At 36.8% G+C, this 23,614-nt stretch overlaps 1 protein-coding gene across 1 annotated transcript in view; it reads right to left on the minus strand.

Moving 5' to 3' along the window:
* LOC124166838 (acetylcholine receptor subunit beta-like 2) overlaps window positions 1–23,614 on the minus strand; it is a 227,439-nt gene that overhangs the window by 149,414 nt on the left and 54,411 nt on the right. Inside the window, exons 4-7 of the mRNA XM_046544537.1 lie at window positions 21,354–21,463; window positions 20,363–20,543; window positions 16,867–17,023; window positions 11,573–11,876 (exon numbers count right to left, since the gene is read on the minus strand). Coding sequence (XP_046400493.1) covers window positions 11,573–11,876; window positions 16,867–17,023; window positions 20,363–20,543; window positions 21,354–21,463 — 752 coding nt within the window. The remainder of the gene's footprint in view (window positions 1–11,572; window positions 11,877–16,866; window positions 17,024–20,362; window positions 20,544–21,353; window positions 21,464–23,614) is intronic.

The raw sequence follows: 23,614 nt of genomic DNA on the forward strand, positions 1-23,614 counted from the left end.
GAAATATTTTAAGTCTTAAATGAAATCACACTATGTACTCTTTAATTTTCATCTTCATAAGCAGCCATCAACCTAAAGATCGGGATTATCTCAACGGTAACTTTCATCAAACCTTTCTGCTTTATGCGGCGTAGGATACAGTTAGTACCACTTATACCCACGGTTTTCTGAATATTTCTTCCTACTCTCCGTAGAGCTTACAAAAAACTCATTTATTAATCCTATTAATTTAACTGAAATTAAATACCAAGACCAAGTATTCTGGTATCAAGCTAGACCCAAAAACGAGAACTTTTATTTCAATCGCATACATATCACAATTATCATAACGATAGCCCCTGTCAGTAAATTCATATATTTTTAGCGCGTTAATTTATTTAATGTTTTTTTTTCAATGGCTACAAATTTAAGCCTTAAGTGAAGTCATGGAGTAACCATTGATCGCAATGACTTATTTCAGTACCTCTCTCGTAGAGAAGCTTTTCATTCGTTAAAATACAACCTGTTAAATTATTATGACCAATTTTATGCAAAAATAATGGAATGAGTGTAAACTTACTACCCGGTGAACAATTTTAATTTTGGATTTTAGAACCCTTTTTTTAATTCTAAGATCCTTGATAGCTGTATTTAAAATTTTAATTTTTAAGGAGTTTCAAAGAACGAAGGAATCATTATCATCAATAAATTATCCAATATTCTAAAATTATTGCAAGGAAAGTATTTTTATATTTTTTTATGATTAAAAATCCTTATGCTCGCAATTCTTAACAGAATGATTGGAGCAGAACAGTGTTGGAACGGACGAAAACCAGATAAATATGGCTTTATTTTGGTAGGTCCCAGCGTCATAGTGAAAGGAAGGTAGTTTTCAGGCGACTGGTGGTACTGGATTTGTGAAGATGCAGTGGGGCCGCCATAAACTGAAGCGTGAGAATTCCTGCAGATACAACTAACAACATTTTTATGACCGCTTCTATACAATCCGCAAAAATATGTAGTTCAGGAAAACCTAACTACACGGTAAATAATTTCATTATTGGATTGAAGTATCCCTTCGTATATATTGTTATATTCTTGAATGCAGAAATTTATCTCTAATTTATTTAAAAGTTTCAAAGGACGAAACAATTCATCAATTAATCATTTACAGTGAAGTTCATTGAGTACCCAAGTAATATGCACTAAAATTATTACATGGAATGTATTTATTTTTTTATTTTTATCCTTACGCTCCCACTCATAGAAAAAATGATTGGTGTAGAACAATTTGGGATCGGAAGTACACCGGGTACATGTGCCTCTTTTTTGTGCACTCCGGCGTCATAGCAAAAAGGAAGTAAGTTTTTTTCTGGCAACGAGTAGGAGAGGGACTGAATTTGTGAAGATGTAGTGGGCAGGCGATGAACTGAAGCGCGAGGATTCCTGCAGATAAGACGTTATGAGGCGAGAGTGAGGTGGGTGTTCCCGGGGACTATCGGGGACTCTGGCGTAGTAGAGTAGCGGGAGAGAGAGAGAGAAAGAGGAAGGTGACAGAGAGAGGAGAGAGAAGAGTGAAGCAGAGAGAGGAGAATGAGCGAGGATATTATGGCTGGAATGAAGGCGGCAACGGACTCGGTCCCGTAGAATCGATAGAAGCAACGGACCACGCCTCCGTTCCTCCTCCACCTGGTCCTCTCGGCTTTCTCTCCCTTGCAGCATCCAGCCCCTCCCCACTACCTTATGGGATGGGTTACGCGGGCTTTTGAGCGCTGAGGCGGGAGCGAGGGGAAAAAACTGAGGGAATGGAGGGGAAGTGCGATATACGTGTCGATACATCGAACCAATCGATATATCGCGGCGGGAACGAGGTAGAAAATCTGAGGGAACGGAGGACAGGTACGATACACATGCCGATAAATCAAAGCATTCGATATATCGGGGCGGGGAAAAGGGAAAAATCTAAGGGAACATAGGGGACGTGTGATATAGATTTAGATACATCGAACCGCTCGATATATCGATCCACTCGATAAATCGAAACGCGAAACCAATTCTACTCTCTCTGCTCCCCCTCAGTATTCACTCCAACTTTACTCAATTGACATTGGATCGGTCGAGGTGTATCATGTCATCAAAGTTCGAATGTCTACAGAGGAGGAGGTCAAAAGAAAATCGGTTTTCGTAGTTTTTGTATCTTTATGTCATATAATTTTAGCTACGCGCTCTACAGCCGAGTCACCCTGAAACTGAAACCTCTACAGCAATACAGGGTTGCAGTATTTGGTTGTATTAACCACAGTTTCATTGTAGATACCCTTTAACCTACACCAAGTTTCAATAAACAATATTTCGATGTCAAATCAGGTATGTTTTAATGAGAGAAATGAAACGGTACATAAAATACGGATTGCATCTGTAGTTTTTGCTGCACAGAGGAGAGAATATTTTCCCTGCTTTAATTTACCGCTTTACTTTTCAAATACGAATTTAGTGAAAATGAATGCTTACAACCTCATCTTTATCGGTAAAAAAAACTATAAAAAAATGCCACTAACTATATCGGCATTTAGGCAAAGATAGAAATATTGACCTCGATGAACCACTCGATATATCTATCCACTCTTAGTATCGAAACGCGAGACGCATTGAAAACCAAACTTCGAGTGGTCCAATACGCCGAGGTTGATATGTCCATTCCTGCCTAAATTTGGACGTAATTTGCGGCAATGTAAAATTCTTGAGTGATAAGGACTAGACTGCAAGGAATATGGAATAAATTTGTGCTTGATAATTAAAATGGTAAATTAAAGCAGAGGAAATATTCATTTCCCTGTATACCAAGAACAGTGGTAAGCTTTAATTCATATACGTACTATTTCATTTCCCTCGACTAAGCTTAACTGATTGAAATCGAAATCTTGTTTAAAACTTGGTGAAGTGTTTAGGGTATCTACGATTGATTGTCGATTAATACAACCAAATATTGTAACCTTGCGGTAGAGGTTTTAGTTTCAGGACGGTTTGGCTGTAGAGCGCGTAGCTAGAATTAGATGGCATGAATCTACAAGTATCTCGGAAAAACGATATTCTTTGGACCTCTACCACAATAAATTTTGTACGCATTGGAGCATCGATGACACGATACACCGCGACCGATTCGATGTCGCTTGAGTGAAGTTGGAATGGATCCTAAGAGGGAGGAGAGAGCGGGGAGATAGGGGCGCAGCTCGGCAAAAAGCCGACCGTCCCCGACATCTATTGAGTGAGATGGCAACTCCTTCCATTTTGCCTTTCCCTTCCCTCGCGTCACGATGCACCGAGGGGAGGGTGAAGGAACTTTGCTCCCTGTGTTTCCCATGCTCCTTTCCCCTATTTCTTTGTGCAATTTCTCCCCTTTTCCGCCAACCTTAGTTAGCATTAAAACATCTATAGTATGTATTTTCGGCGACCGCAACGCTACTATAGTGTTATTAATGCAATTGAACTTCAACTACGGCATTCCTAGCGAATAATTCACAATCTTGTCGGGAAACGAGCTAAAAATATTTTTGTATATATTCATTTTTTAAACAAGCATTACGATCCATGTGTCTTCTTAAAATTCACGTATACGGCAGGTTCTAGAGAATTTCCTCTTCATTTCACACACTCCACATGATCTCCAATGGATGTGTTGAGAAAACCTCACCATAATTTTTAAAAATCTCCACCATGACCAATATTTTTCCATGCTGTTAGCAACATTGTAATTCTAACTATACCTTCAATCTCAACGTGGGTAAAACGTGAATGAAATATTTTAAATTAAAACGGAGATTTGCTACTTCGCCAACGGTAGGCCGCAATCTATTCATGCGACACGTGTATAGGGTCTGGCGCATAAAGATAAAAGGCGCGAACAAAAAAATGAACGCGGCCTGTCACAAACTGCTGCGAATGAGCATAGATCATTAATCACGCAGTTTATTTTGGAACTTTACGGGAAGCTTTAATGGAGTCTGATACTACTTGCCAGACTTACACTGAACATTTTTCTTTCTGAGTGACATACGAAGAACTTAGAATCACAGTTTATTTACTTGTTCTACAGAAATAATATAAAAAGAGAGATATATCAAGGAATGAATCGGTGAAATGGCTAGTTCGTTTATCACCCTGGAACAAAAGGACTTTGTTTAAATTCTAGTTACAACACAAGCTGGCCCAGGGGAAGAGGAGGCCGGAATGTGGCCTCATCTGGGCCAGGGAAATAAAACCAAAGTAAGTAAGTAAATGGTTGAATCGTTTCAACTAGCTAGTAATCTCTTGATTATTTTTCTATTTTTCCCTCCTATCTCCTGCAACGCGTCTATTAAGGTGGCTTTAGGTGTAGTATGAAAGTGAAGATATTTTTTGTAGAAATACGTCTTTTCTCCCTCCCGAGTCTCCTATTTCCCGCGCTCGCTTAGCGGGCGCATGCGCGCCACCTCGCCGTGATTGTCCTCCCATCTGTGGACGGAATCGCGAAGTGCTTAGGATGCACCCCATTCATGGGCGTTGGTGGAAGCGTTTTATTTTTATTCGGAGGAATGGATCGTCAACACTGCGGCGATTCTGCGCGCGTTCTCTCCTTTTTCTCGGAGTAATTATGCTTCGAAGCGGACACCGTGAGACGAAATTCTCGTCAAATTTTCCTCATGCATTGTTTACCATCCCTTGCGGAAAACATGACGATCCTGGGCTGCTTTTGTGATGGATACCTCAGCTAACTTTTGCTAATTGCCCGGCATCATCCACACGTGTCCACGCCTTTTTTGTGAAAGTTTGTCCATATATCCTTAACGTATGATTCAATGTATATTTTAAATGTGTACTTGTACGAAATAACACTTATATATGTATTTACATTTACGAGCAATTCTTTACTTGGTAAGTTAAGACTAGGATAAAATACATGGCAGAGGTGATGTGACGCCCTTATCGTAACATACGCATCCATTCCAAGTTCCTGTTAGTAAATTAGAGAGAATTGATTATTTGAGGCGTAACTTTGTGAAGTCGATTCATTATTAAAATTAAAAAGAACTGTGTGCTTTCACATGCATATATATTCACACATTTACAGGACCATGGTTTCAACGTTAGACGTCATCATCAGGTAAACACTACAGAGGTCCAAGCCATCCGTTTATATCAGGCTTGGAGGGGGAGAGAGGAAGGTAACTAGGTTGAACGGAACTTGCTCATGCAGTAGAAAAAAGTTAGGGGGACGAGGTTCCCTTAGGGAGAGTATGGCGGGTGGAGGGGGGGTATTGTAAACGACTTTTTGTATGACTCCCACTCCACTCTTTTAAGCCTCCCACTCCTAAATTCCTGGGCTAATGACATGACGAGCCCTTCGGCCTCTCTCTCACCTTAAACCCCCCCCTCCACCTGCCGTTCACTCCCTAAGGGAACCTCATCCCCTAACTTTTTTCTACTATATCGCCAAGTTCTTTCCCCCTCCCTCATCTCTGTTGTCAAATCCGTTCAACCTAGTTACCTTCCTCCCTCCCCCTCTTAGCCTGATATACAGGGATGTGATGGACCTCTGTAGAGTTCACCTGATGATGACGTCTAACGCTGAAACCATGGTCGTGTAAATATGTGAATAAATATTCATGTTAAAGCACAAATTTCTTCTTTTTAATCTTAATTTAGAGATAATTATTCATTTTATCCGAGATAATCAGGTCTTCAGTGAGTCATGATATAAATATGAATGTGTTGGAAGCTACCCCTACAAGATATATGGAACAGGTAATGAGGGATTTAGCACGCAAATACCGCGCACGTGTAAATAGTTTTTGTTTTAGAGAAGTGAGTGGAAAGCTAATACTAAACAATCGCACTTACTCAATGATTCATCCATAAGGCTGGGCTGGTTTGGGAAAGCGAGGGTAGAGTTCACTCCGGAATAAACTACTAGTGTGTGATACGAGCCATCCAGGGCAAGGGACCATTTCCTTTCGCATTTTTAGGCTTATATATTTTTGTTTGGAGATCCCTGAAGGCATCAACCGGAATATGAACCCACGATCCTCCAATCAGTAACCAAGCACTATATCCAATAGGTAACCGCGCTTTCCAGTAACCAGCTAAGTAATGTAAATTGTGTGTTTTTCAGATAGGATCATTCGGTGCTTATTGATACGCCATCATAGAGAGGTATATTGAAATTGAAACCCGGATGGATGAGTTTCTGTGGATAATTTCGTGTTATTAATATTCTAATCCAAGCATTGTTGACCAATGAATATGGAGATTAATTCTCTGTACTGATGGTTGCTAATGGTGGGAGAGTCTGCGGGAAATTTGCCATTGAAAAAATATGAGGGTATTTGGAAAACAAGTTTATCACAATGCACTTATTCACAATATTTAATGACCTACTTGTAACGTACCGACCCATTGCATGTCTCTTTAATAAATTAATAATAAATATTAATTTTTGCCAAAATAATCAGCTCTTCGATGAATCATGCTATAAGTGTTACTTTAACGAGTCGGAAGCTGTGCATATGTAAATTGTGGAGAAGAATTATCTATTTTGGAGGAGGATTTTCCGTTATGTTTTGATTATCAATATTAAGAAGAGAATAGTTGTCTAATCCCGACAAATACACAGAATTCGAAAGACCGAAGCAAAAAAAAATGTAATGCAATATTTTTAGGAAGGGGATTTATCGATTTTGAAGGAAAATTTTCCGTCACAATTGGACTCTCAATATGATGGTGAGGATATTTTTCTGACTCCGACACATGCATCCCAATTTGACAGATGAAAGCACACAAATATTTCATGTAACATTTTTGTCCCTCCCAATTAGATAAGATGTGCTAATAATACTGTATGAGAAGAATAATGGAAATATCAGCTACCTATATAGAATGACTGAGATTTTGGTGAATGTCTTGCATACTTCTGAACTTGTTATTTTATTTATTTGTATTTTTTTCATTTAATAGGAGCAACGTAGCCTATCAGCTTTAAAGTGTAAGGAAGATAAGGTTGACAAATAACACGCTACATTTTCAGAGAATAGTATTTCAGTAATATGCCAGCAAATCTTAATTCATCATCATCATCATCACTGGTCAACAATCCTAGGATTGGTTTGACGCAGCTCTCCACTCTATTCTCCTCTCAGCTAATCTTTTCACACCTACGTATTTCTTCTCTTTCACATCTCTCTTTACTTGTTCCATATATTTTGTTTGAGGTCTTCCTTTTCCATACTTGCCTTCCACTTGTCCTTCGACGATTGTATTCATCAGGCCATCATGTCTCAAGATGTGACCTATAAGGTTGTTCCGTCTTCTTATTAAGGTTTTCATGAGGCTTCTCTTCTCTCCTACTCTTCTTAGGACTTCCTCGTTACTAACCCGGTCGATCCATTTGATTTTCATCATTCTTCTGTAGCACCACGTTTCGAAGGCCTCTATCCTTGCTTTCTCCGCTGCGGTCATTATACATGCCTCACTTCCGTTTAGGAGCATACTCCAGATGTAGGTTCTTATAAATTGTTTCTTTACTTCCATATTTAAGTTTCCCGCTGTAAGCAGGTCTCTCTTTTGGTGGAGTGCTCTCTTTGCCTGGGCTATTCTGCTGATAATTTCTTTCATACTTCTCCCGTCACTAGTTATCTTGCTTCCCAAATAACAGAATTCATCCACCTCTACCAGTTTTTGCTTCCCTATTTTAATGTTAGTCTTGGCTTCTTCTCTTCTGCTGCATACTAAGATCTTGGTTTTCTTCGTGCTTATTTTCAGTTGATATCTACCCATTACCCTACCCATATTAACCAGTATATTTTTCAAATCCGTCGCTGTTTCTGCTATAACGGCTATGTCATCGGCAAATCTTAGCATGCTAATTTTTTCTCCATGGATATTCACTCCCAATGCCTTTTCTTTATTTCATTAATTGCTTTCTCAATGTAAACGTTGAAAATTACGGGTGACAATGTACAGCCTTGTCGCACTCCTTTCCAAATTCTTGCTTCTTCACAGCTGGGCCCTGTTTTTATCACCGCCACTTGGTTTTTGTATAAACTGTGGATGATTCTTCTGTAATTATAAAGAACCCCAAATTCCTTTAGGATTCCAAGCATTGTTAATGGAGTAAATAATGAATCCCAGGAATGAAAAACTGATTCGTGAACAGATTTTGTCTTTTTCGCAACGTTGACTGAAATTCTTTAATAATATAAATCATTTACAAATATTACTAACATTTTTCCTAGTTTCAATGACTATTTTCTTTTAACATCAAACTTTGAAGCAATCATGAGAATCGATAATTTAACGTATTTGAACTTAAACTCATTAACTATTCAATTTTCCTTCTAATATTGCCGGTATTGGAACATGTAGAATTTCATGCTCATAATTAAATTTGGCTTACTGCTCGATACCATCAGTTTCTTTGGGCTTACTTTACTTCATTTTTTGGATGTCATTTATTTTTAGGCTAATAATTCCGTGCATTGATTTTTTAACTTTTGGTGAGGCTTTTCCTTCATCTTGCGCAAATAACAGGAGCTCCTCTTATCAGAATTTAATCGAAACTTAGGACAAGAGATTCGAGACCTCTTGTTAAAAAATTGGAGTAGGTGAAGATAAGGCACATACAAGAGGTTTACAATAGAATCGAGAAGAATGATGCATATCCAAGGACGGGAAACCAACCTATGTGAATTGACTTAAAAAGCTTCGCTTCATGGTTCATCTACATAAAAATAAGCAGATACACCATACTTTGAGTTTGAAGCTTCAGTTTCATTCAATCCCTTACGGTTGTGTTAAAAAATTTTCAAGTCATTGGATTTAGAATCCTCTCAGTCATGAAGCCAATCGATTTTCGCTAACAAATTGATCCATATATTAAGTTTACAGGTCCTCCTTTTTTACGTTTTCTAGTAATTATATTATATTTATGGCAGAAACAGTAATATTTCGAAATTCTTGATAAAACTTAAAGTAAAAAACTCAATGCTTGCAACATTTTAACAAATGAAATGTATGCATCATGCAAATGCATATTTTTCGTAGGAATAGAAGGAATGATAACATTGCTATTCTCACGTTGACCGAACTTTTATATGAATCGAAATCATACACAAATACAACTAATATTGTTCCTAGTGTCAGTTATTATTTTGTCTTCAAATCAAATTTCGAAGCAATCATGAAAATATATTATTTAACGCATTTATTTGAATTTAAACTCATTAATTATTCAATTTTCCTTCTAATATTATCGGTATTGGAACATGTAGAATTTCATGCTCATATTTAAATTTGGCTTACTGGCTACTTACTACTTTGTATTCACTCTATTCCTACGATTAAGGATTTCCACCGAGTTACGCCCGCTAGTATTAATTGCATATTTTTCAATAATTGAAAAAGTAAATCTTAATTATTTAACCCTGTGTAGATAGTTTCTCCATACCCGTAGTGATAAAATGGTTAAAAAATAGGTTTACTATGCTTTTGGAGTAAATCGTTGCCTAATATATTTCTAAAAAGTATTTAAAACTCTTTCCAGTCAAAAACAATTAAAAATAAAACAATTTGTATTGGAGTTTGTACGTAATACTTTGTCAGCCGTAAATGTATTCTTTCAATTTCTACTGCCTCTTTTTTATGCTTCATAGAAGTAGTAGATATACCTTCTTTAATTATATATTCCTGAATGACAATGTTTACAATCGCCATGAAAAGAGAGACAATAAATGCCAACCGTCACTCAGCTCATTCCAGACTTGCATTCCACCACTTGAAAAGGCTATCATCCAGCCTGAATTTGCCGAAAGACAACAACATCCCTTTCCCCTCCCACTTCGCATCCCAGTACAAAGTGAACACCCCCTAGGGATAGGTTGTGGAACAAAACCGCGAGCCGCCTATACTATGCAGGTCGCGGAAATGGTTTGAGGCCACACTCTAATGTAGGGAGCCCGGAAACCGTGAGGTCTCGCCTCACATATTGCGAGGAAAGAGAAACAGCTTCGAAAAAAGCACGAACAACATTGCAACAACCCCCACGGGATGCATTATAATGGGCAGAACGCATGCACTGGGGCTTAACTAGGGTCCGTTTTCCATCAACGATGGACATGAGTTACTGCATTGTGATCCGCTCGTTGGGTAGAAAAAAAAGAGACTGTCGAGTCTGGTGATACTTTTTCACGTATGATCTGTGAAGCATGTCCAAAATACAAATAGAGATTTCAAAATTCTCATTGCGAGTGCCCTTATTTTTAGACTTCTTTTGTACTATCAGCATACCATATATTGTTCAAAAAAACTTCATGGAGTGATTTATTGCAACTCATTTTCATGTATGTGTATGTAAGGTCTCTAAAAACTGCTCATGAATACATAATTAGTACACTTTGAGGGTAAAGAACGCACTAAAATTAGAAGCAATAAAATTTCTGAGGATATCTGTTTTGTATTTTTTCATTAAAATTAACAAAAGGGAGTAGTTGAGAAGTAATTAATCACCAACTAGTGTTTCATAAAATCATAGCAACATTCCAAAGGTCAAGGAGTGTAATAGATTAATAGAAGATAAGGGACATATTTTGTGTATGCTTGTATGATTTTTAAAAAAATAATATGATATAATATACATTGAATGTAAGAGTCGAATGCTATGGGGGGAAAAAAATGCGATGCGTTTTCATGTGTAGATATAATGCAGATTGAAAATAAATTAGAATTTCATTTTGGTATGAAATTTCTTCATTACTAGTGACAAAGTATGAATTTTACGTATGTGCCTCCCAATATTGCTTTTATAGGTTTCGGAAAAAATTAACGCAACAGTGGATTTATGCAGCTGAAATGATTGCTCCTTGAAATATGTTTCTCTAAATAATCAACGTGGTATGTAGGGTCACATTTGTCCTTAATACAAAGGGATATCATAGGTATTTAATTGTAAATAAGCTTCCTTTCCAGCAGTTTCAGGATTTACCGGCTGAGACTCTAAAAATTGCCGGTGTTTTAATGTAATTAATAGTTTTTAAACGATGGTATTCTAACTTTATTTTGGACGTTGGTTCAACAAATATCGTGTATAATAAAATATTAATTTAGAAAAAAAAATTATATTCTCTTAGTTTCTCGGAGGAATCTTTCAAAATGATTAAAAACGGAAGACCAAGTGTGGTGGAATCCAATTTTTCCATACTTAAATAAACACTTGCAATTTCCCATATTTATGAAATTTATTCCGACCAAAGATTCGATGTCATTACATCATATTCAGGAAAAAAATGTAAATTCAAATATTTGTACCTTGAAAATATGGAACAAATTCAAATTAAAAAGCATTTTTACCTTGAATATGATATAGTAACATCGAAACTTAGTTCGGCATGAATGTTATAACTGTGGAAAATTTGAAGAGTTTATTAAACTGCTTTGCAAATGACGTTTTTTGTCCCCATCTTTTGAACCCCAAATGCGCGCGCTCTGGCGCTTAAGAAATTTTCGTTCCCATTCGACCGAGCGAGCGATCGATCGAATGGGGCCCTCCCCGCATTGCCCCGCTCACCGGAAGTAAATGTTGAGCACGCAGACGGTGACGCAGATGGAGAGGGTGACGAGGATCATGGTGAAGAGGAGGTATTTGCCGAGCAGGGGCACGGCGAGTGACGTGGGAGGGATGATCTCGGCGAGCAGCAAGAAGAACACGGTGAGCGACAGCAGGATGGAGATGCAGAGCGTGACCTTCTCGCCCGAGTCGGAGGGCAGGTAGAAGACGAGGACGGTGAGGAAGGTGATGCCGACGCACGGGATGATTAAGTTGACGGTGTAGAAGAGGGTCTTCCGCCGCATTGTGAGGTTAAAGGTGATATCTGCAGGATAAAGTGGAAATGAGAACGTAATTATGTTTTGAAAAGCGGCATCATGGTGGCACAGCTTCAATGCTGAGTAATGCATATCTCAAGATCATAATTAGTGGATACTACACATTTGTTGTTATTTTGAAGATATGTCATAAATATAGTGAACTAGTCATCCTGTTTATATTACGCAAAATTACTTGTGCTTTTTCAATGTTCGAGACATCAAGGGCGCAGCTAGGAATTAAGGATAGGGGGGTTTTAGTAAATAATACTGGGGAGTTAGGGGCTATGGAATACCCGCCAAGGGAAGCTGGAGGTGCGGGGCTCTCCCCCAGAAAAAATTTAAAATAAATGGTTCAAAATGGTGAGTTTTACGGCCTTCTGAGGGATATTTTTATAATCCTTACATTATTCTATAAGTAATATTAATCTAATTAAGTGAAATAAATTAAACTTAAAAATTTCTTTGAGCTCTGGGGGGGAATTTTATCCCCCAAATCCCCCCCTCGCTGCGCCACTGCAAGACATATTTACTCAAAGCTGTGCCTATCCGATAGATTTTACAGAACAATAATTCTCTGTTGCATTTTAAACCACGTGCACGTCTCACGTGACTACTTGAGTCATTGAATTATGTTCAGCTTAGCTTAGATATAGCTTTGACCTTACCTTTTAAGTCTATACTTCTGACTAAGCAGCAAGTAAGTAGACTTAATCACCTTAGACGTAACCTTTATCATATCTTTCATAGCCTTTGCTTTGGAAAATTACGGACGGTGAAGAAAAAAGTATTAGACATGCTGAGCAGTGAGAGGGAACTTTTAGATTATGTACGAAGGAGTTGAAAAGTTCGCATGAAGTGAGCGCAAAAGGGAAGCTGGAAACCTTGAAAGACGGAAGGATTTTTAGTTTAGGGAATGAAGAGGAAGATAATAGGATTTTTGGTAAAATTAAATGGCATAAGCTTTTATACACACTGAAGTGGAAATTTCGATGAGCCAAGGTCGACGTAACCTATACAACCCATAATTACACAAGGTACTTTACAAAATGATAAAAGCGCTGAAATTCACTCGGTATCGATAAATGATAATCAATCGCATGGCATTTTAGGTAAAATATTTTACTTTTTGATGCATATAACTTCTATCAACAGCACCCTGATTGGATAAAAGTGTATTTAAACCTTAACCGGTGACGTGCGGTCTGAGAGACCGCTGCGTTTCTAAAATTACGAATATTTTCAAAATTAATATTTCAAAATATCTATAATTCTCGTTAGCTTCATATTTTTACATAACAAGGACATCCCACTCTTAAAAATTAATGTTCCTTTTACTAAATTTTGTAAATTTGAATTTCAATTCGATTAGCAGTCTGTGAGACCGTACGTCACTAGCATAAGAAAGCTTCAAGAAAGGAACAAGGTGGATAAATTTCATAGCTACTTACTACTTAGCCTTCCAACTTCAACATTTAAGGCTTTTTTTTAATCTGGCGACATCCTGATGCATAAATAGAATAATTATAACTCAAGTGTTTTGGGCATCAGTTTTTTGAGCCTGCTTCGAATCACAATTTTTAATGACAAATTGGTTTGTATTAGGAGTGTAAAAATTTTAATATAAGTTTAAGAATATTTAAGCATTCAAACAAAAATTAAACAAAACAATAACAATGGCGTTGCAACATTTTATGAATTTTTGATTTATTGCGGTCTCCAAGACCGCACGCCACTGGTAGTGTAACAAATATTTCACGTCACTGGTTAAGGGTTAAAAGAAACAATTGATATATATTTGCATTATTGCTGGCCCTACAACATTATTTGGAAAAATTGATAAAAACTCATTCAACTGAATTATTACTTTCTCTATCTGCGTCTTTAAAAAGCTTGTTGTCAACCTAGATCTTGGTCGTATTTCGGCATAAATTTATGAATATAGAATAGACAGTTGTTTTGAAAGTATATGCATCATTGCATAAGGTTTCACAACATTCTTTGAGAAGGTATTTTTTTTTCAAAATATTTAAAACGAGTTCTTTTTAATTTAGTTAAACCCACACTTGGTGTGCTCTTGGTGAAAAGGGCTACAGTAAGCCGGGAGGAAGAGCGTAATGGGCTAATGCAATGGGTCAGATCCCGCCAAAAAACCACGAAGAGAAAGGATCACTGACGTCATATCCACCGCGGTGGACGCGGGAAATGGCAAGTCTGCCTTCCGTCCGAGAGAAGGGCGGGAAAATGTCCGTATTCATCCCTGCGTCCTCCAACGGCAACGGCAACGGTGGGTGTTAGGGGATGGGAGGAGAAATTATATAAATAAAGAAAAAGGGAATTAAAAGAGGCTCAGGATGTGGCCTCTGTCAGATATAGCATGCGTTCGTGTATATATATATACATGTATGTATGTCCATCATTGGATATCCGAGGCCGGGGTATGACGCTTTGTGCATATGGAAGCGGACAAGCGAGATATCACACGCGTCTGTGTTCGTGAGCGGCGAAAGCGTTGGAACGAGGTGGAAACTCGAGGGGTTGGATTACATATACGTTTATTTATTAAAAGCTTTTAAAAAAATGAAAAAAAGTCCGAAATAAAAAATATTATATATAAAGAAACTGAGGAAAGTGTGGGAAAAAAATATCGTGCCAGGCTCATTCCAACCACCGCTCGTATCCATACATTTTTTTTGTTTTTAATAATCAACAGTCTGCGAGCAAAATTATCTCGGCGTAAACCATTTTTTATTTATTGGCGTTACCATTAAATTCTATTCATCACCTATGCATGGGTGAGTATGCAAAATTTTCAATTATCTGAACCTTTCCCTTAATATATTCATCGCTGAACAAATAAAATGTGTATTTTTTAACAGCATTTTGATCCTCATTATGGACAACGGCCATGGACTGTTTAGTATTCAAGGTATCATAATTTTTTCGGATGCACCAATGGAATGCATTTGATTGGATATTTTTGGAGCGATTTCTCATTGACTTCGATGATAAATAATTTTTATCTCTGTCAACCACATTGTGTAGAATTTGTTTATTTCGTAGCTTCATTTTTATAATAACGAGTATTTGCATTACTTGGCAACTGTTATTTTACCCTCATGTTCTGTGTGAGAATACCTATAGTTGCTTTATAGGTCGTTATGGTTTTTTCAAATGATTTTAAAACCAATTTTCCCACACGAAAATTATTTTTCATCATTTATTAAAAATTCCATTACCTATTCAGTGCTTCCAACGCTAGTCATATGAATTTCTCTTCAACGCAATGAAGGTAAGATTGAACTCAAATTGATATTGATTTATCCGAAACTGGCAGAAGTATTTCATCTTGTAAGAAATGAGTAATTGATGCGTAGTACCTATATTGTTACAGTATGAATATATTATTACATCTATTTTACTTTAGTGCATATATGCAAATTAATAAACCTTTCATAAATTTTATTTATATTTTAATGTCTATAGTTTAAAATTGCACCATTTTTCATTCATAAATAGTGCCAAAATAATGAAATTCATGACTGAAATAGTTTCAATTCAATGGTTATGGTACCCAAATGTTCCTTTAGGAGTTAAACAATTTATTTATGAACCAATCACAAATTGCTTCTTGTCCTAAATAATGCAGAGACAACTATTTTATCTTTTATATATTTTACTAATCACGGTAAGGTATTTAAAAGAACAATAAAGTGTTATTTTCGATTTTCTCGTTCCCGTAAACCTAAGATTTGACATCTTGGTCAATGAAATTCAGACTTTTTTCTATTTAGATTTTTTGACATTGAAACCCCATAATTCAAAGACTGTCAAAAGTAGTAAAGAGATATGACCTAATTGTGGAAAACTATCTGCCCATCAACATGGCCAAAAACCTTAAGAGGATCATTGACATGCATCATAGAGTTTTCTGGAGCACAAGTATATAGATATCTTGCTGTTTAAGCCTTTACTCATTGAGACTTCCGGACCTTTTTTCTTAATATCTATCCAATAAATGTAAAATCTTAGAATAAAAAGAAAGACGTATCATCTGTAACTCTTCCTATGCTCCTTTCCATCATCTTATATGTTTTCTTAGTTACTTGTGACCTAAGGAGTAATAATATAAACCCAAATCCTCAGCGGTACCTTGTAGATCGGCTGAACTTCTTTAATGGTGGATATAGAAAATACAGACCAACTTAACAAGGTACGGTTCGGCGTAAGAATGACTGAATGCCGGGCGCGACGGTACTCTCATTCGGCCCAGCGCATGCGCACTGAATCTTTCCCTCCTCCTCCGTCGCCACCTGGAGGGAGTTCAAAAAGCCTAAACAAATATAAACCCAAATCCTCAGCTGAAAAATGGTCAGTGAGGAACCTTTACATTTCAAATCATTCGTGTTACATTTGCATCATACTTCATTTTCATTATTTCATGCAAAATTTTTCATATCATCATTTGTGTACGAGCAAACTTTTTGGAACCTAGCATTTGCAGCTTGATAAATGCATTGAAACTTTGTGAATACCACAATACGTATATTCGGCAAATGGGTTGGAAACTCATGTTTCAAAGAAAATAAATCCAAGTAGCTATTTTCGTGAAAGTTAAACGTGGGTTTTGAAAAAGGTTGGAATTACCAACCAAAAAACTGTGTGAATTTTCTCATTTTCAATCCATTTACGAGGTGGTTCTCGTATTTAGGCATTCTGAGCATGTTTTTCCGCTTATTTGGCATACTCGATAATGGTATAGATCGTAGTGTTCCATAGTGTTTCCCTAGTGTAGGGCGTCAGTAGTGGAATTCTGTTTAAATGAATAGTATTGTAATGCTGTTTAGCTTTTTCACCGAGTCAATGACGACATGATCGCCGAAATGCCTGGTCGAAACCAAAGTACGCCAAAAAAACAAGAGAAAGTGATGGTGGGTATTTATCTATGCTGTGCGTAACCATATGGATGGTCGGAATACTATTTATTGGTATCCTTACCAGAGTAAGGCTCTTGGCAGCAAGGGTAGTACTCCTCGTTTCGGCGAGCTGGCACTTCCAAGATATCCCACTCGACTGAGAGGTAGAATTCACTGAGATCAATGCCAACGGACACGAGGTTGCTCCCGGCAACTTGCTGCATATGCTTCAGGTCCACCTGGTATCAAATAGAAAAGAGGAAGACGCAAATGTAATACATTCCATACACGATGAAAAAAATTATCTTGAAATTCTATCGAAATGTTTACAGCAATCCTCGACAACTGTTGCGAATTTTTAGTTCAAATGTGCGCCTAGCCTAAATTTTAGCCTAGCTCTTGCCGCTAGAGAAATTCTCTTAGCTGCGCAGCTGGTTAGAACATCTGCCAAGTTACGCCTCTGTGCGCTTGTTCGCACTCTCTCTCATACTGCCCTCTGACTAGCGCACCACTATTTCGCTACAATATCGTACAATTAGCTTACCTGTTTAAACCGGATTAAAATTACTTTGAAAGGAGCTAACGTGCTTTTATTCTTGAACAATCCGAAACAAGAACGATAACATAAATCTAATCTAACGTAAACCTAAGCTAATCATAGCTACGATCAGCTGGTCGATTATTTAAGAGGTAGTGAAGGTAATAGCTATTAATGAGTAGCCTCTACATTAAATGGCCATACCGAATACCGAAACGTGCGAAATATGCGAATATCTTTTGGAGCTTATAATTCAAAAGTGACCTCCATTGCCGTACCAATATCTCCTGTCGAGTCTTTGGAGAGGGATCCAACCAGATGGTTGAACCTCATTAACTAGAAACAGCTACCACACCTACGTATCATGCTGAATTTAGTGTCATGCGAAACTGGCAAAAAAACGTCCAGAGAGAAAAGAATCATGGGAATTTCAAGTTATCTCCCAGAGGAAGCGATTTAACAGTGCCATGCAGATGAAAATTAACATCCAGTGACGTAGAAACACCAATGTGAATGGTTGCATCTAAGACAGCCACCAAAACATTCTAGATGAATAGTTTTGGATAATTGAGAGTGAATTAGCCGCTTTAGATTTTGAATTAAATTGTTGAAAAATTCATCGTCCGTATTTGCAAATATTAGTTCTCATATATTGGTGAATTGGCAGAAATTATTCCAATCGAGAGCTCTGTTTACAATATATTTAGGGCCTAAGTTTCGTATAAGTTTTAAATTCTAAATATTAAATTAGTTTGTCTTGTTCAATATTCCAAGTTTTGAGCATGGCATACTCAAGGAAATTTTTCTTTCTTAAATTCTATTCCTAACTTAATTGTATTTAGTTTTGGGGGCATTTTAAAATTATTTTACTTCGGTTCACAAATATAAAACGATTGAATTTACTTGCTAGATTTTTGGCAGTAATCAAATATTAATAGCGAAATTCGTGCGTACGTTTCCGCGGCGTTGTTTACGAAAAAAACTGTTCCGGTAGCCACTTAAGCCACCACTCCAAGTATAATGAAAAATAATTAAAATAAAAATGACGTTTATTTGAGTGACTTGTGTAATGTGATATTTGTGAGAAGAGGAAGCTTATCAAATAACTTCTTGATTGGAACAACTAATCCTAAGAAAAAAAAACTTAAACATTGCAATCTGAACTATGGCGTAATTATTATTTGTTATATGAATTTCTATAACAGCCTTTTTTAATTTTTTGGTTTATATTAGAGTCCTTTTTATTTTTTAGATTTTTTCATTTAGGTGAGAGGTGCTGATATTTTGCGGTCTTTTGTAGAACTGGCCGTCCTATCCCTGAATGCTGATTCATCAGCGCTCTTTAGGCAACAAACCCTTTTCCGGCTCCACGCCACCATATTTCTCTTGGTCTTCCAACATTTCTCTTGCCAATTTGTCGATATTCCATTGCTTGTTTTGGAATTCTATCATTTGGTATTCGAAGTGTATATTCCTTTCATCTGTGATTTTATTCTTATAATATATCAGTAACTGCCTAGACACCCAATTCATCTCTTATTTGAGTATTTCTTAATTTATTCAATCCTGTGCAGCCTTTTACTGATCTTAAAAATTCCATTTCCAACGATTATATGTGCCCTAATACATTATTTTTTGGTACCTAACATTCTGATCCGTATAGTAGGGACTGCACTTACTTTATAAAATTGTATTTTATTGTTTAATTACATATATTAAACTCGTGCCATTAGGTATAAGTCATAAAACTTTCATTCATGCCCATATCCTTCGAATTATACACTTTCTTAATTAATTTAACACGCTGCTTTGATCAGTATACCTTTTCATGCTTTCAATACTTCAAGTCACATATGTGTACTTTGTAGATCAACACCACTTGAAGACCTTGAAATCTAAATGTAACTTAAAAATACCCATGCCTGGTGTGGTGGGCACAAAATGTATGATGAGCTGCAATTTCTCTATTTTATTGTCGGGATGAGTGTAATATTCTCTGAGTCATAAAACCACGTGGCGTTTCAATAATTCTGTGACTGATTCGATGAGGCAATAAAGTGAGGACTTTGGTCGTAAAATTTCAAGTACCGATTCATATCGTCATAGAAATGATAAAATTTATTTCGATGCTATTTGTGCCAAATCTATCGTACAGCAAATGAATACAGCCAGCGCTCGTCATGCCGTTGCTGACCCATATTTAGCAAAATATTTGATGAGACCACAAAAGCAATAACAGCGCCTTTTATTTGACTTACGGGTGAATTCATTACATTTAACTGCATGCTATTCCGTTCCTAAATTCAAGGAATACTTATTTTGAATTGAACATGCTAAAAATACCTCATTCTTGTCGATTCGAGTTGAAAACTACTCGCGAGTATCGAGTCAAGTCAAGTATGATGAGAACTGAATCAGGCAATACAACAATGCATGGACCAACATATTATTATTTTTCGGAAAGATAATGAGGAAAGTTTATGGTAATTGTGTCAGTATTAGGAGAGGAAGGGAAAAAAGCGCTTTAAATAGTTACATAAGCACAATTGAAATAAATTAACCTCTAATAAAATGCCGTCAATTTAAATAATATATGTACTCAAGCTGTTGGGAAGAGCCCCGAGTAAATGCATTTGCGCAATTGTAAAACATATTATTTACCTAAATGAATCGGGTAACATTTCATCATCCCAAATATGCAGGAAAACCAATTTTTTTTTACAAGTTCGGGCAGGAGTTTATGACTCCCCAAGTTGCAGTATCACTGCCAGGAGAAATTTTTTTTCGCTATATACTTGTGTAGCTAGACATTAGAACGAGTTTAGAAACGATATTATCACATGAGTTTCATGACAACGCCCCCTGTCGGCAGATTTCTGAACGTCCTGTCGTCGCGAACTCTGTAACCGAAACTACTCGACTCGACTCGACATTCGTAATAGTACTCGAATCATTCGAGTCGAGTACCAACTACTCGACTCGACTCGAATTTTCGAGTAATGGCACATCACTAATTTTAGCATTGATTTTAGGTTCTCACCTGAAAGCCGTTGTAAGTCCAGGATCCAAACTTCATGATGCAGCTCTGCTCATCAAAAGGGAAATACTCCACGTTTATCTCACACGATGATTTATAAATGGCTGGCGGCTTCCACATCACTTCTCCCGTATACTTCAGCGTAGCCTTTGTCATTAGCGTCACCTCGTAATTACCGTCCGCACTGTAGGAAAGTTCAAAAGTTTTTCATTTTGAGCAGGTTATGATTGACAAATACATGCTATTTCAAATTTGAAAGTATCAGCTAATTTTATCACACTGAGTAATTATTCTAATTGTTTTACATAAAGTTTAAAAGTTTTCCATTTAGAGCGTGTTATAGGTGACAAATTCATGTTATTTTCAAATTGAAGGTGTTAGCAAATTTTATTTCACTACGTAATTATTCTAATTGTTTTACTATTGCAGTTAATTTTATAAATACAACAACATCAAAGCAGAGCATTTTTTGTTTGCAAAGTTTGCGAAGACGAAATATGTAGTAACTGTACAATATGCTTTCCGTATTAAGTTCGGTTATGATCTTGCAAGTGGTTTTGATCAGTGCCTCCTCTATCAGCTGACCTTTTCTTTAAGAAACAGGATTGAAGTAGCTGTTGCAACGGAGACTTTAGAGACACTTATTAACGTTAGGGAAGAACTTACACATCGTGATCAGTGTGACGAATGGTGCTCATATTGAATACTTGTAGGCTTTTATGTAAAACTATTTTAGTTGAAATTTCATTTATTACACGAATTATAGCTGTAATTAATGCTTGTAAAAATAAATAGATGTAACTTTAGTGCAAAAATTATTTGAAAGCATTAAAGCCCTGCTATTTATTTTGACACTCCTGGTATGCTGTAACAAGTGTGGCTAGTTTATAACTATATTTTTTGCTTTATAAAATTCAAGGCACTGACTAATGTCTTCCGGATAGTATTAGAATGCGTCTTCGGTACAAAAGTCTTATTACTTATCCATACTTACTTATTATAAAGCACTATATCTGGCAGCCAAATGTGTTCCGAAGGGACGTAAAGCATCTCGACTCCACCATATTCTTCAGGATCCCATCTTAACTTGTAATCCACCCATTTCTGAAAGAAATATAGAACGTATATTTGCTATTTGTATTTAAGACCTAATACATCGAGAAGACATACAACGCAAATTAAAAAGACCGTTAAGTAAACATACATTCTTTATTAGACAGACTTGATAAACATCAGTTCTTATTTGCCGAAATCCAATTTTTGTTAGTGCAACGTCAACGAATGATGTTTTACATTGATTGGAACTTGTTTGCTTACGGAATTTCATTTGTTGCTGCGATTTTTCTCCCGATATATTAAGTAATACATTATTTCATTTTTTCCAAATGGTTTCAGAAGTACTTCTATGGTAAAACTGTAATGATGAAGTCACGGCCTCATAGATTTGGCGTCTCCGCTCGTCAAATGAAACCAAGACATTTATGCATGTTTCAATCCGCCACTGGCATGTCCGTTATGAATGCAGCCGGATGGTGATTGGAGACGAGGGCCGATTTGGAAGTCCTCCAAGTAGCACAAAGCCGAAGAGATACGTAAAACATCTAGACATTATCTAGGACAGGGGACAGAAGAATCGCAGTGTGTGTTTCGTAATCGCCGGATTACACTCGCGATTCATGTAATTTTTTTATTTAACTAATTTGTCATTACCTAAAAATCAATTTCAGTACCTTTTGAGTGATTATAATACTCTGATTTCATGTAAAGCCACCTTTTTCCCACTGTTTCCCATGCATAACCTCTGATCACGCATTTCGTCGCATTTATAATTCCGTACCCTATTTTTCGCTTTGACGTTGAGGATAAGGTTGATAGAATATTAGAATAAACCGCAAATCAACCAAAATATCATTAAATAGTGAGTCTGAATGTTTTTGATATGACGATTAATTTTAATTTTAATCAAAATTAATTATCAGTTTAGTCATTCGTTCAACGACAAATATAGATTAAAGGTCAAGGTGATGACCATTGTCAGGAAAGGTTTGCTTGAGAAATTTTCATTAAGAAAAGCGTAATGTTTAAGCATTCAATTGAGATTTACGATTATTTTATTTGAAAATTTTGTGTTGAAAAATACGAAAAAGTATCAATGCATGCCGTGGCCCAGCCCTCAGTCATGAATCCTGAAAAGAGTACGGATTAATGCACTAAATTTATTATTTGCTTTCCTTATTTCGGCGTGGAGGACTTTCTGTATCTCTTTTGCATCCAGCATTTGCATTTATTCTCTTTTGCATCCATCCATAACTTTATAGATTTTAAACCATCCATTTTTCATTTTTGATCACAACTGAGGTCAAATTCTATCATAAGAGTGAACTAATGAGAAGAATTAAACAAATTTCTAGTCACATTAGGGCCTGTGTATTTTCAGGTATTATAAATGTCGCATGCCTTCAGTCCCAGTAAAGTCGCCATGAAAAATAATTTGTTTACCATTAGGAAAAAATATGGAGAGTTAAGCTTTCGGCTATAACTTCATATGCATCTGGAGGGGGTGAATAAATGTGTTAATTGCTGAAAATTTTCCATGATGACAAAAAAGTAAAATAAAGGCACTGTACACTTACCACACATAATTTAATATTCTTAAACCCGTTTTGACTTGTTCTACGCCGTTTTAAAGTGAAACTGCCATGGCAATTTCGCTCCCAAAATAGCTCATGGGAATTATATTTCATACATGTCTGAAAAATTCGGGAGGTATCTTGCCTGTGTTTATCTTTTCAACTTTTTCGATCGAGGGAACTATTGTAACAAATAAATTTATCATCAAGTGGTATTCAAGATTGTTCGTAGCTTATTTCCGCATAGTTATGAAGATATATGTCAAATGTCGGTTAACATATGCAATTTCCAGAATAACTGACTTGAAAAACACAAATTTTAGCAAGCACCCAGGTAAAATCAGAATATAAAATTACGAGAAATTCATGAAAATGATACTTCCTACATCTCTGAGAGGAGCCTCTTGAAGGTCAGCGTTCACCCTTATTCCAGAAGAACCTTTTTATCTGTTTCCAACCCATCTTTTGTAGTTCTATTCTCATCCTAAGAGCAGAGCCTCGGAGGGCTAAATCTGGTCTGGACAAGGGTCGAGTGTCGTGTTTGCAGGACCCCGAAAACGGACACAAGATCAATGCCATGTGAGAGGTTGCATTGTCGCGGGGAAAGACACAGTTGTTTGCGCGC

The sequence above is a fragment of the Ischnura elegans genome, chromosome 10 (genome assembly GCF_921293095.1).
Source record: "Ischnura elegans chromosome 10, ioIscEleg1.1, whole genome shotgun sequence".
In the NCBI taxonomy this organism is placed as follows: domain Eukaryota; kingdom Metazoa; phylum Arthropoda; class Insecta; order Odonata; family Coenagrionidae; genus Ischnura; species Ischnura elegans.